Raw genomic sequence first — 14,532 nt, forward strand, 5'->3', positions numbered from 1 at the left:
TTTTCCCTTTAATTATATGAAAATACCGTAGTATAGTAGAGGTAACATTTTTAATGAATTTAACAGAAATATTTTTAGTAACCACGGCAACAAAGTGTTCGTTGAAATCGAAAATTGTTTTACTTAATGAAGTTGTGTACCAATTTTTTTTTAGCGGACCGGAAGCATTTTGAGAAAAAATAGCCATTTACAGACAAACAGGGAGACAGGCATCGCATTTATACATGTAAACACTTCGGGTCTTCGACCAATAGAGCTAGAAAGTAATTACATGCTTGTCAGATTTTTTTTTTTCATCGATCAACACTAAAACACCTACACATTTCAGAATAAAGCCTATGATCTATCACATCTGAAATGACACATAACGTATACATTAAGTTAGGAGATAGTATATACTTCTTGTGTATCTCGATTATTTTCGACATCAGGATAACGAAATATGACCCCCATAAAATAATGACCATGTTTCGTTTTTCAACGTCGAAAAATGACCATCGGTCATCATTCGATGTCGAAAAAATGATCTTTTTGCCAGTAGAAAATGTGGGATCACCCTTAAAATCTGCAAACCCTACGCAAAGAAAAATGACCGACGTAGAATACTGACCCCTTGTAGATTTTATAAGGGATATGATTTTTATGCCCCGCCATGAATATGGCCGGGGCATATAGTGTTTGTCATGTCCGTCTTCCGTCCTTCTGTCCTTCCGTCACACTTTGCGTTTAGCTCTGTTCAAAGCTCAGTTTCAAAGAAACTATCCAAGATATTTTTATCAAACTTCATATGCTGATAGATATTGATGAGAGCTATGCAACTGCATCAACATTTTTTGACCTTGACCCCACTTTTCTTAAAGTAGTGTTTAGTTCAGTTTTAAAGATACCATTCAAGATAGTGTAATCAAACTTCATATGTTCATACATACTGATGTAAGCTATTCAACTGCATCAACATTTTTTGACCTTGACCTTTTCTTTGACCTTGACCTCACTTTTCTTAATGCTGATACATAGTGATGAGAGCTATTCAACTGCATCATTTTTTTTTTTACCTTGACCTTTCCTTTGACCTTGACCTCACTTTTCTTAAATTAGTGTTAAGCTCAGTTTTAAAGAAACTATTCATAATATTTTTATCAAACTTCATATGCTGATACATACTGATGTAACCTTTTCAACTGCAGCAACAATTTTTGACCTTGACTTTTCCTTTGACCTTGACCTCACTTTTCTTAAATTAGTGTCAAACTTCATATGCTGATACATATTGATGTACATGTGTAAGCTATTCATCTGCATCAATATTTTTTGACCTTGACTTTTTCTTTGACTTTGACCTCGCTTTTCTTAATTTGTGTTAAAATGTTGCATTACTAATATACCCTCGGCGGGGCATTCATGTCCTATGGACATATTTCTAGTTTTTTTCTATTTAGTTTAAAAGATCAAGAATTACACATCAAGAGGCCCTTGGGCCAAAATGCTTACCAGAGGTAAATTAAAGATACAGCGATGATATGTTGGACTCATTTAATCTTTCGAATAAAATGATCTGTCTTTTATGATAAATTCGCATTAATCGTCTTCAATCTACATTATGTAGAATGCTTCCATATTGATTTGACAAATGTATCATTGTTTTAAATCTTTTTTTAATCCCTTATATATTCCAGAGAGAGAGAGAGATATTTACATGTATAATCCCTATCTACCGGTTAATCAAGTTGCGATTTCAAGTATATTTTTTAGCAGGTCAATGATTTTAAAAGCGTACAAACATGTAATTCTCGAAATATAACAAAAGATCTAACAATATGAATAAGAATAATTACGTTGTGTTTCAGAGGCTTTTGGTATATTTTCACTAAAACTGAAAGAACAAGCATTTATTAACTATCTAGTGTATGGCAAACAAAGGTGAGTTGCAAGCATTTTAAACTAAACAATATATATATATATATATATATATATATATATATATATATATATATATATATATATATATATATATATATATATATATATATATATATATATATATATATATATATATATATTTCACGAGCATTTTGAACGAAGAATCTTTTTATTCAGATAAAAATCCATTTCCAAACTTCTTCTGATCGTCTCTTTTTTATCCAATGACAAGCGTTTCTTCCAATCTGAAGATAAAGAATTAAGATAATAGTCGATCAGTTGTTGCATATTTAACCAAGATAAAAATGAACTAATTAGTTTTTGACTCTGTGATGTTTTAAAAATGAAAATCAACTTTTTAACTTTTTTAACTATTCATCTTTCTTTACTGGACCATGAACTTGACGGAATTAACTTTGAAGGTAGCTGAAATACATGTATATCTTTGTGTTTTTGACAGCGCTACTTTGCCATTTCTTTAATATTGGTCTAATGAAAATAAAAATTCAAATGTTTACATCGATACCATTCTTGCATTCAAAGGTGGTTTTTTTTTTAAAGAAACTTACTCTTTTTCACAGATGAAATTCATTCTCTCGTCACAATGTGAATCATTCCACGAGAAGTCCACTTCGGGCCACATGTGTGCGCAGTCTTCATTACTTTCGTAATCGTCGGGGAAGTTACGCGCCCAATCAGTGAATGAGAATGGAGCTTGTGACTTCATCCATATCCATTCCCCCTCAATAACAGCATCCGTCCCTCCAATCCAAAACCCGGACTTTACTGCAAGATAACTTTCAATGAGGATGTATGAATGTGATGCTGTTAGCTGGAATGCCAGCTGAGCATATAATTTACAGGCGCAGATCCATGAATTCTTTCGGGGGGGAGGGGGGCCCACCCTAATAAAAAAAAAAAACCCTGAACTTTTTTTTCCAGACGTATCAAACCCAGAAAATTTCTTGACAAACAAAAAAATTTAAAAAAAAGAAAAAAAGAAAAAAAAAAAAGTAAAGTCCATTCCTAAACGTGCAAAAAACTATTTCGTGGTGGTGGGTCCACGTTTTCTGGGGGTGGGGGTGGGGTGGGGGGGATGGTGTTCCAAAGTCATTTTTATTTGCTTCATTATATACATTTGATAAATCCGCAGATTCCGGGGGGGGGGGGGGTCCGGATCCCACCCCACCCCTCTAGATCTGCGCATGATCTGTAAAAGAAGAGGGGAGAGGAGTTTTCCCCTATTTACTTTTTCAAATAACTTCCTATTTGAAAAGAACATAGCTTTTGACAATACATGAACCGTCTTTATCGATGCATTATTTGAAGATTTAATAGAAAAACAATTCTGAAATTATAAGGTTATTTAGAATTTTCTTACAGAATCATCATGACTTCGTAAAATGTTAAAAATACATAAAATTAACACAGGTGAAAGCTGGAAGACAAACGGACAGGGCGCTGCATGTACGAATGATGGAAATATTTCGAGTTTTTGGCTCAAGTAAGGTGTAAGTAAGAAGAGTGCATTTCTATACATTTTATTAACTTAAACAAACTTTTTTTTATCACCAATATCCATTTCTAAATCAATTACACTAGTTTTTTTTTTTTTTAAATTGGGTTTTTTTGTTTTGTTGTGTTTATTTTATTTGTTTTTGTTTGTTTGTTGTTTGTTTATTTGTTGTTGTTGTTGTTGTTTTTTTTTTGTTTTTTTTGTTGTTTTGTTTTGCTTTAAAAAAAAGTGTGCTGTCTGCACAATGCATGCAGTATCCAGGTCTTCATTAGGTGACGCCTTGTATTTGTACTCAATAAGATTGTTTTTGTTTGTTGTTTGACTCTTATGGAGACGCCACCACTTGCCGAGGGAGGGCTGCAAATTTATACCCATACTCGGCACTCAGGGCCATTGAGCAGTGAGGGATCTTTTTCCTGCCAATTAACACCTACTGCGACACGGGACCTCGGTTTATACGGTCTCATCCGAAGGACCGGTCTCCACGTTCCGCAGTGGATTCGACGTAAGGATCAGCTCCTTACTCCGGGAGCCACCCTTTCAATGAACATTTTCAGCTGTAAATGGTTTCGTTTGGGAAAAAAGTGGGCCTTTCCCCTGCCCCCTCTCTGATTCTACGTGTCATGACAACATGTTAGGCATGTCTGTTCTAGACTTGACAGGTCTTCAGATGCTCAAAACTTGGCCTATTAACTAATGATGGGAAACCTACATGTATATACCACACAGCAGTGATTATAAGTTTACTTAAGAATAAAATACGACATCTTTGTCGGTGGAGGGAAAGGGGGTGGGAAGGGCACGATGAGGAATGGTATTTTGAATACCATCAATTGTACACATGTATAATATGTATATTATGTTAATTGAGTAAATAAATATTTACACGTAAGCTTTATACGGTGCCATAAGTGAATAATTTTACCGTGCTGGTGTGCTGTTCGTGCTTGACTTTGTAGATAATTGTTCTCTTCGTCCGTCTCAATCTCAACGAGTTTTGCACCCAACATGCTACAGAAGTACTGAAGAAAGGATCAGTGTTAGACGTTTCAGAGCAAATTTCGTCTATTTAAGACTAATATTCGTTAAGAAATCATAAACTAAAAGAGAAATTTCAGAAAAGTCATTCTAAATTCTTCTACCTGTGATTCCGTCCAGTCGTTATCGACGTGTGTCACAAAAAGGTAACATGACGAACTGTTCTTCAACCAACCGTGCGGACAGTTTCCGAATCCAAAATCTGGCTGTGCGAACGCACCTGAGTCAAAGATTATGTTTTTTAGATAGTATTGAATGATTTATCGGTGATCTAGCGAGCTTACCAAATCTAGTGTTTGGTTGAGTGCATACTAGTATGTTTACTGGTATTTATATTGCATAATTGTCCTCAAACCTTGTGCATACTAGTATTTTTTTTGTATCGATAAATTGACCAAGAAAAGTAACCGTCGAAGTAGCATTTAGCGGATACTACTCACTTTTCTTTTCTTTTTCTTTCTTTTTTTTTGTTTGTTTTTTTTTTTTGTTTTTTTGTTTTTTGTTTTTTTTGGACACTTCAAAAAGACCAATAGCTGTCAACGTGAGCCTCGACATGGGAATTTCCTTTGTAAAGAATTCGAAAATTCATAAAGAAATTTTTTTTTCACAAATGCAACTACTCAACAGTTCTCCTGGTCACGCCCCTTGTGCTCGGACTAATATTTAGGTACGTTAGGCTCAAACATGACGTCACAATGATAAATTGTTATGAAAATAGATTTTAAAAACACCTAGTTTTAAAAATATAAGGGGTAAAAAATGTAGATATCTCGGTGAATATTCTTTTCTATGCTAATCCTACAATATTTAGAAAAAACATATTACATATGCGATTATTTACCAGCTATAAAGGTAGAGAGGTATATCCAGAACATGATCAGGTCCTATGTATACACATGTAATTAAGTAGGTTAACACAAGATAAGCATTATTAAGATATGTCGGTCAATGAATACCAATGGACGACAAGCAGAGAGTCCCACTTACTGATATCTCTAGCAATTGTTGCTGTAAACATAGGTCTTGCCCCCTAGGACCATGAGATATACGTACATGTACGTCTGTATTTCAAAACAAAGCGGGCGAAGGGGAATAACCCTTTTTTGCTCCATATTGTACATATTTTTTACATGTCAAACAAAATCTGAAATAGAGGAGACCCTTTGTTCAGTCGTTCTCTCTTTATCGTGACTAGTTGTATCAATGGAATGATTAGACTCCTCTTTTGATAAAAATGGAAAATTCTTTTTTATGATATGACAGTTTTAAAGAGAAACATGGTCCGTAATTTTGCCTTTTCACTTTTTTATTTCTGGCCATAATCGTAATTCAGTATCAAATCAGTTACTAGTATCATATACAACCAACGACTTCAGAAAGGAACACGTTGCTTTAAGTTTGTATATGCTTATCTATGAGAATAATCTTTTCTTGAACTAGTAGATCTGATTCCCGGTTTGATGTACGCCGACCTGTTTCGCTCCATCAATTAAACTGTATTCCATCGACCAATCACACGAAGCGTAACGAAGTGATAACGCCAAAACCTCCCCCAAGGATGTCAATAGAGAAAATTTTATTTGTCCGTCTAATAAATTGTCTGATTACAGCATATAAAACACTAAATATGGGGTTTGGGCTAAAGAGACTAGTAGAACCCTGACAGAGTAGTTGCAAAAATATGATAAGCAACACTGTTGGTACCTTGGAAATCAGCCTCGAAGCGGGGAACCCCCCGTTTGTTTATAATTTTTGTTTCTTACCTTGTGTATGTTTGTTATACCGTATATGGCCATTTTTAAACCTTAACAGATGTACAAACCAATTGCACAGAATGACATACAGATAGAATTGACGGAGAAATAATATTTTCGAGAGAAAAAAAGCCTCCTTATATTTTATTAGTTAGTTGGGGGGGGGGGGGGGGACCCACGCTTCAAGTGCCTGTGATGTTACTAGGCGCTATAGTACTACCTGCCTGAATCAAGACTTCGAGCTTTGCATGATTTGACATTTGTTGGTAACGGGCTAACTGCTCATTGTAATAATGCAAACATATTGCCTTCCATGGTAAGAAGACTTTCCAAGATGTATATTCAGTATATGTATCCCTGAAGAGGGTGCTGAACTCTAGATATGAATTTTACCGTTTGAGTGATACCTTTGTTTTGTACTTTTCGGGTTAATTAAAACATGAGGAATATCTGAAATCCAATAACATGTACCAGTATTACTAATTACTAATATTAATTCACCAGAATTTTGTTGTTGTTTTTTTTTTTTCAAGGTTAGTATTTGTATCTTTAATCCAGGCAATTTGGCAGTGATAATATTTTTAAAAGTAAGGTTTCACAAGAGTTAATTCAACACTATAAAATAATTGTTTACGACATATTATGAATTAACAATAGTTTCTTCCATTTATATCGATACATCCCAGTGAACTCGAAATAAAAGATACCAGAGTATGACACATCTTAATATTTGGATATTTTACTAGAAAATGACGTTAATAGTAACCTAACAACCAAACTTTATGATAATCGTGATAACCTAAACTTTTCTATCGTCAACTTCACTTGTTTATGTAGCAATACACCGTTATCACCTGTATAATTATGAAGATTGTCTCCCGGATGATTCAATACGCAAGAGCATGCTCTACGTACAATTTGTAAGAACAATTTCTTAAACGAGGCAAGTTACCGACAAACAAGTTGATGAAAAAAGATTTTCAACAGTCTCGCTGACAGTCAACATTACGGAAGTTCTATTGGTCGATTAAATGACCTTGTCAGCAAATACAATCTATACTAAGACGAATACTGACAGACCTTTTTCATACTAATTGTTAGGCCATTATTTACACACTGATTTGTCTATAGACGGATTTTTCCGTTTGTCCGATCATGACTACATGTAGGACTCCACGGCCGGTGTGACCGGTTGACAGAGGATGCTTACTCCTCCATGGCACCTGATTCTACCTCTGTTGTTTTTAGAAGTTTGTGTTCGCTCTGCTTCCAATTTGTATTGTTTCAATGGACTTTTGAGCTTGATTAGTCTTTGTTATCTCCATATTTCATTTTTATTACACTAAGGGTAATAACAATAACCCTTTCTGTAAAATAAATTACAGTAAGGATAATCAAGGGTTGCAACAATACCCAACCTAACTTCGAGTCTCCGCTCTCGATCTCAAAAGGGAAACTAAGGTTCATGCTCGTGTTGAAAGGCTCTATCATTCAACTTTTTCAACTTAAAAAAATGTCATCTACGTCTTTCTTTGTTTATTTCTTCACAAATTCTCATTTCCCAATTACAAACGGGGTTTCCTCCAATCTGTGAAAAGAGAATGTGAAATACTTATTTATAATTATATATCAACTTGAAATTCTTATTGTTTTCTTTCCGAGGGTCATTAATTTTTTAAGGACGCTTACTATACATACTAATGTGAGGCTTACAAAATCTTTAACTCTATATCAAAGCATTAAATTTGGGAACATCTATGGTGTCTCAAGTAAAACAATATATTAGGATACCCCGAAACCTATTTTGTAATTACATGTATTATGATTTTAATTACGTGAGTTCGCAGATAAAACACATTCTGTGATCACAATCTTCGTCATTCCACTCAAAGTGCTGAGCCTTGTACAGATGGGCACAGTCCTCGTTTTTACGGTAATCATCGGGAAATCCCGGGGCCCAGTTGGAGTAAGTGAAATTCTGTCCCGTGGTGACCCACATCCACTCGCCCTCTACAACGGCATCCGTCCCTCCAATCCAAAACCCAAAAGTCCCTGAAAAAAGTCATTTTACAAACACTTGGTTTTAAGAAAATGTCCCTTTTTATGAATTGTAAACTTGTTTGATGGCCTGTAGCTGGAACGTGTTTACCTGGGTTCTCATGGACTTATTTGATGGTCTGTAACTTGAGAAATGTTTACCTGGGTTCTCGTGGACTTATTGATGGTCTGTAACTGGAGAAATGTTTACCTGGGTTCTCGTGGACTTATTGATGGTCTGTAACTGGAGAAATGTTTACTTAGGTTCTCGTGGACATGTTTGATAGTCTATAACTAGAGTAATGTTTACCTGGTTTCTCGTGGGTCCACATGTTTGATAGTCTATAACTAGAGTAATGTTTACCTGGGTTCTCGTGGGTCCACATGTATGATAGTCTATAACTAGAGTAATGTTTACCTGGGTTCTCGTGGGTCCACATGTTTGATAGTCTATAACTAGAGTAATGTTTACCTGGGTTCTCATGGACATGTTTGATAGTCTATAACTAGAGTAATGTTTACCTCGGTTGTCGTGGACATGTTTGATAGTCTATAACTGGAGTAATGTTTACCTGTGTTCTCGTGGACATGTTTGATAGTCTATAACTAGAGTAATGTTTACCTGGGTTCTCGTGGACATGTTTGATAGCCTATAATTAGAGTAATGTTTACCTGTGTTCTCGTGGGTCCACATGTTTGATAGTCTATAACTAGAGTAATGTTTACTTAGGTTCTCGTGGACATGTTTGATAGTCTATAACAAGAGTAATGTTTACCTGGGTTCTCGTGGGTCCACATGTTTGATAGTCTATAACTGGAGTAATGTTTACCTGGGTTCTCGTGGACATGTTTGATAGTCTATAACTAGAGTAATGTTACCTGGGTTCTCGTGGACATGTTTGATAGTCTATAACTAGAGTAATGTTTACCTGGTTTCTCGTGGGTCCACATGTTTGATAGTCTATAACTAGAGTAATGTTTACCTGGGTTCTCGTGGACATGTTTGATAGTCTATAACTAGAGTAATGTTTACCTGGGTTCTCGTGGGTCCACATGTTTGATAGTCTATAACTAGAGTAATGTTTACCTGGGTTCTCGTGGGTCCACATGTTTGATAGTCTATAACTAGAGTAATGTTTACCTGGGTTCTCGTGGACATGTTTGATAGTTTATAACTAGAGTAATGTTTACCTGGGTTCTCGTGGACATGTTTGATAGCCTATAATTAGAGTAATGTTTACCTGTGTTCGCGTGGGTCCACATGTTTGATAGTCTATAACTAGAGTAATGTTTACTTAGGTTCTCGTGGACATGTTTGATAGTCTATAACTAGAGTAATGTTTACCTGGGTTCTCGTGGGTCCACATGTTTGATAGTCTATAACTGGAGTAATGTTTACCTGTGTTCTCGTGGACATGTTTGATAGTCTATAACTAGAGTAATGTTTACCTGGGTTCTCGTGGACATGTTTGATAGTCTATAACTAGAGTAATGTTTACCTGGGTTCTCGTGGGTCCACATGTTTGATAGTCTATAACTAGAGTAATGTTTACCTCGGTTGTCGTGGACATGTTTGATAGTCTATAACTAGAGTAATGTTTACCTGGGTTCTCGTGGACATGTTTGATGGCTTGTAACTGAACAAAGTTGTCTTCCTCCATCGTCTCTATCTCCACAAGTTTGGAATGTAACATATGGCAGAAGTACTGTATCAACAAAAACAATACTCACAATAGAACTGTTAGATTAATATAAAGACTGAGCTATATTTTCCCCATAAGGAGGAAAATTTACAGTCATAAAATTGTCTCTCAACTCCCCTTAAAAAAATGTAAACCACGCCACATTAAAGAAGACAAATCAACTACAATAATAGAGAATTTCGTAATGAAAAAAAAAGATGAAAGCGTTTCTGCGGTAATAAGCGGTGTTTTACCGATTATTGCTGACAAGACTCAAAACACTGCATATCACAGACCGCATTGGACCAAGAACAGATGAAAAGTGTATTATATAGTTCTTGCCCTGTTCGTCCGTCTGTCTGTCTGTTTGCTTGTTGGCCGCTAAAACTTAAACCTTACCCATAACTTTTGATTGGTATGAGCTGTGGCTTTCATATTTCACACGTGTATTCCTTGTGACAAGACCTTTCTTTGAGTATCACATATTTGACCTCTTGACCTTGGAATTTGACCCACTTTTGCAAAAAATTATCCAAATTTAATCTTGGCCATAACTTTTAAACAGTTGGTGCTAGGGCTTTCATATTTCACATATGTATTCATCGTGACAAGACCTTTTCATGGGTGTTAAAAGTTTTAACTTTTTGACCTTGACCTTAGAGTCGACCCCTTTTAAAAATCTTTTAGCCTTGGTCATAACTTTTGAACAGCTAGTACCAATGCTTTCAGATTTCACAGATATATTCCTTGTATCAAGACCTCCCTTTGGATACCAACAGTTTTGACCTTTGAGTTTGACCCACTTCTGAAAAACTTTAACCTTCGCAATAACTTTTGAACAGTTGGTGCTAGGACTTTTATATTTTGCATGTGTATTATGACAAGGTCTTCCCATGCGTACCATTAATTTTGACCCTTTGACCTTGACCTTAGAGTTTGACCCACTTTTAGAAACCATAACTTTTGAATGGGTGGTGCAGGAGCTTTCATATATACCAGGTATATCCATTGACACAAGTCCTTTCTTTGGGTAACAATATTTTTGATCTCTTGACCTTGGAGTTTGACTTGCATTTGAGAGACTTTAACTTTCGCCATAAGCTGCCATACGGGGACATCAGTGTTTCACAAACTCATCTTGTTTTGACAGTGGTGATGCTCCTAATGTTACGATGGGAGTGAAACGGCAGATAAATGGAATAATAAAAAAGCGTTTTGAAAATATGAAATATGAGTATATCTCTCAAAAGCTTAAATCAGAATCTTATTTTTATCAAACAAGCACAAACTGACTTTGATAGTTGATAAAGGTGAGCTGTATATTAGAAAAAGACCTCAGATTCCGTCCAGTCATTATGTACATGGGTAACAAACAGGTAACATGACGTCCCCCACTTCGTCCAGCCATGTGGGCATTCTGACGCGGGCTGAGAGACCGCTCCTAGAAATATTAAAAATATACCAACTTATAAAATGTACTTATTAGGTACGTTCTGGTTGAAATTTATCCATAGATAAAAATTAATGTGAAAATTATCTCTCCAAATTATCCTACTGGACCTTATAGATCAAGCATACTGAAACTTGTGTAATTAAAGTCAAAATATTTGTTACTAGAGCAATGTTAATTAATTTTAGCCACTTCGCTTTACACGGTCATTCAAATCTTGTTTGCTTCTTGTGAACAGAACAGAAAATCGAGGTATTCTTATTACATGAATTTTACAATTAGTTGTGGACTGCATAATATATTCTCTTTCATATTTTAGAGGCATTCCTAAACTATTACAAGTAGAAAAGCTTATTAAAGAAAAAGTGCATTTTGAATATGTTATCAACTTAGGCCAATTCTCGGGTCTAAGCTGCTAGGGACACACATATCACAATTTCGGTAAAACCAGATAGTTTACTGCTATCATGCTTGCTAAATATCCAGGAATAAATAAAATTTTCAATCGAACACTCTATAATAAAGCTCAATATATATGAGGAACTAGCCCCAACCTAGGGTCTGCATTCTGACTGCTAATTATAAGTATGCAAACAATGAAAAAACGAATTTCACAGATGTAATGTATTTTCAATGTAAGAGAACCTTATCCTCACTGAACTCTGGACCAAAGGGCCACATCAGGGCAAAGAGCTTACTGTCAGCGTGTAAAAACTCAGGACAAAGAGCTAACTGTCATCATGTAAAAACACAGGACAAAGATCTTACTACCAGCATGTAAAAACTCAGGACAAAGATCTTATTGTCAGCGTGTAAAAACTCAGGACAAAGAGCTTACTGTCAGGGTTAAAAACTCAGAACAAAGAGCTTACTGTCAGCGTGTAAAAACTCAGGACAAAGAGCTTACTGTCAGCGTGAAAAAATTCTGACAGAGAGCTTACTGCCAGCATGTAAAAACTATGAGCAAAGAGCTTACTGTGAGGGTGTAAAAACTCAGGACAAAGAGCTTCCTTTTAGGGTGTAAAATCTCAGGACAAAGAGCTTAGTGTCAACATGTAACAACTCAGAACAAAGAGCCCATTGTCAGCGTGTAAAAACTCAGGACAAAGAGCTTACTGTCAGCATGTAAAAACTCAGAACAAAGAGCTTCCTGTCAGCGTGTAAAAACTCTGGACAAAGAGCTTCCTTTTAGGGTGTAAAAACACAGGACAAAGAGCTTACTGGCAGCATGTAAAAACTCAGGACAAAGAGCTTACTGTCAGCGTGAAAAAATTCTGACAAAGAGCTTACTGCCAGCATGTAAAAACTCAGGACAAAAAAGCTTACTGTCAGCATGTAAAAACTCAGGCAAAAAAGCTTACTGTCAGCACGTAAAAACTCAGAACAAAGAGCTCATTGTCAGCGTGTAAAAACTCAGGACAAAGAGCTTACTGTCAGCATGTAAAAACTCAGGACAAAGAGCTTAATGTCAGCGTGAAAAAATTCTGACAAAGAGCTTACTGCCAGCATGTAAAAACCCTGGGCAAGGGTGTAAAAACTCAGGACAAAGAGCTTCCTGTTAGGGTGTAAAAACTCAGGACAAAGAGCTTACTGTCAGCATGTAAAAACTCAGAACAAAGAGCTCATTGTCAGCGTGTAAAAACTCAGGGCAAAGAGCTTACTGTCAGCATGTAAAAACTCAGATTAAAGAGCTCATTGTCAGGGTGTAAAAACTCAGGGCAAAGAGCTTCCTGTTAGGGTGTAAAACAGGACAAAGAGCTTCCTGTCAGGGTGTAAAAACTCAGGACAAAGAGCTTACTGTCAGCATGTAAAAACACAGGACAAAAAAGTTTACTGTCAGCATGTAAAAACTCAGGACAAAAAAGCTTACTGTCAGCACGTAAAAACTCAGAACAAAGAGCTCATTGTCAGCGTGTAAAAACTCAGGACAAAGAGCTTACTGTCAGCATGTAAAAACTCAGGACAAATGGCTTACTGTTAGCGTGAAAAAATTCTGACAAAGAGCTTACTGCCAGCATGTACAAACTATGGGCAAAGAGCTTACTGTCAGGGTGTAAAAACTCAGGACAAAGAGCTAACTGTAATCGTGTAAAAACTCAGGGCAAAGAGCTCACTATCATCGTGTAAAAACTCAGAGCAAATACCTCACTGTCATCATGTAAAAACTCAGGACAAAAAAGCTTACTGTCAGGGTGTAAAAACTCAGGACAAAGAGCTTCCTGTTAGGGTGTAAAAACTCAGGAGAAAGAGCTTACTGTCAGGGTGTAAAAACTCAGGACAAAGAGCTTACTGTCAGCGTGAAAAAATTCTGACAAAGAGCTTACTGCCAGCATGTAAAAACTATGGGCAAAGAGCTTACTGTCAGGGTGTAAAAACTCAGGACAAAGAGCTAACTGTAATCGTGTAAAAACTCAGGGCAAAGAGCTCACTATCATCGTGTAAAAACTCAGAGCAAATACCTCACTGTCATCATGTAAAAACTCAGGACAAAAAAGCTTACTGTCAGGGTGTAAAAACTCAGGACAAAGAGCTTCCTGTTAGGGTGTAAAAACTCAGGAGAAAGAGCTTACTGTCAGGGTGTAAAAACTCAGGACAAAGAGCTTACTGTCAGCGTGAAAAAATTCTGACAAAGAGCTTACTGCCAGCATGTAAAAACTATGGGCAAAGAGCTTACTGTCAGGGTGTAAAAACTCAGGACAAAGAGCTAACTGTAATCGTGTAAAAACTCAGGGCAAAGAGCTCACTATCATCGTGTAAAAACTCAGAGCAAATACCTCACTGTCATCATGTAAAAACTCAGGACAAAAAAGCTTACTGTCAGGGTGTAAAAACTCAGGACAAAGAGCTTACTGACTGCGTATAAAACCTCTAGGAATAAACAAGATTTCGAAGGTACACTGTAAAAAAAAAATGTCAACAATGTGATCAACTGCATTTCTCTTGGAACCTAATTCTGTACTCATGTATTTTAAAATCGTAGTAGATGGTTATTTGCTTATTATAATGTCTGCGGAATACCCTTGAGAATACTTTTAAATGTGTAATAAAGTGTAACTGCATTACCAACAATCCCCAACCTCCTGGAGCCTGAACCCGAGGCCATGCATAGTTTTTGGTAGGGGCTGGCTGCTTATT

The 14,532-nt window shown here is 36.3% G+C and overlaps 2 protein-coding genes across 2 annotated transcripts; both read right to left on the minus strand.

Moving 5' to 3' along the window:
- Positions 1 to 2,130: 2,130 nt before the first annotated feature.
- Positions 2,131 to 7,695, minus strand: LOC133191264 (perlucin-like protein). The gene is made up of 5 exons (XM_061327019.1): positions 7,647 to 7,695; positions 4,579 to 4,694; positions 4,362 to 4,458; positions 2,490 to 2,706; positions 2,131 to 2,165 (listed from the first exon to the last, which is right to left on the minus strand). Exons 1-5 carry the CDS (start codon positions 7,693 to 7,695, stop codon positions 2,138 to 2,140), a joined length of 507 nt encoding a protein of 168 aa, XP_061183003.1. The 3' UTR covers positions 2,131 to 2,137.
- Positions 7,696 to 8,049: 354 nt separating this feature from the next.
- Positions 8,050 to 11,964, minus strand: LOC133191265 (perlucin-like protein). The gene is made up of 4 exons (XM_061327020.1): positions 11,952 to 11,964; positions 11,282 to 11,412; positions 9,869 to 9,971; positions 8,050 to 8,280 (listed from the first exon to the last, which is right to left on the minus strand). Exons 1-4 carry the CDS (start codon positions 11,962 to 11,964, stop codon positions 8,060 to 8,062), a joined length of 468 nt encoding a protein of 155 aa, XP_061183004.1. The 3' UTR covers positions 8,050 to 8,059.
- Positions 11,965 to 14,532: the final 2,568 nt, after the last annotated feature.

Source organism: Saccostrea echinata, unplaced genomic scaffold (genome assembly GCF_033153115.1).
Source record: "Saccostrea echinata isolate AGI-Se365-2 ecotype Australia unplaced genomic scaffold, CSIRO_AGI_Sech_v1 ptg000023l, whole genome shotgun sequence".
NCBI classification, from domain to species: domain Eukaryota; kingdom Metazoa; phylum Mollusca; class Bivalvia; order Ostreida; family Ostreidae; genus Saccostrea; species Saccostrea echinata.

What these genes read in the sequence shown, in the direction of transcription:
- LOC133191264 (XM_061327019.1), bottom strand. Translation starts at nt 7,695, where the DNA reads ATGAACCTTAGTTTCCCTTTTGAGATCGAGAGCGGAGACTCGAAGTTA. An exon ending in ACGAACAGCACACCAGCACG is followed by an intron (nt 2,707 to 4,361) that starts GTAAAATTATTC and finishes GTTATCTTGCAG; the next exon opens with TAAAGTCCGGGTTTTGGATT. An exon ending in AATTTCATCTGTGAAAAAGA is followed by an intron (nt 2,166 to 2,489) that starts GTAAGTTTCTTT and finishes CTTTATCTTCAG; the next exon opens with ATTGGAAGAAACGCTTGTCA.
- LOC133191265 (XM_061327020.1), bottom strand. An exon ending in ATGACTGGACGGAATCTGAG is followed by an intron (nt 9,972 to 11,281) that starts GTCTTTTTCTAA and finishes TTGTTGATACAG; the next exon opens with TACTTCTGCCATATGTTACA. An exon ending in ACATGTCCACGAGAACCCAG is followed by an intron (nt 8,281 to 9,868) that starts GTAAACATTACT and finishes GACTTTTTTCAG; the next exon opens with GGACTTTTGGGTTTTGGATT.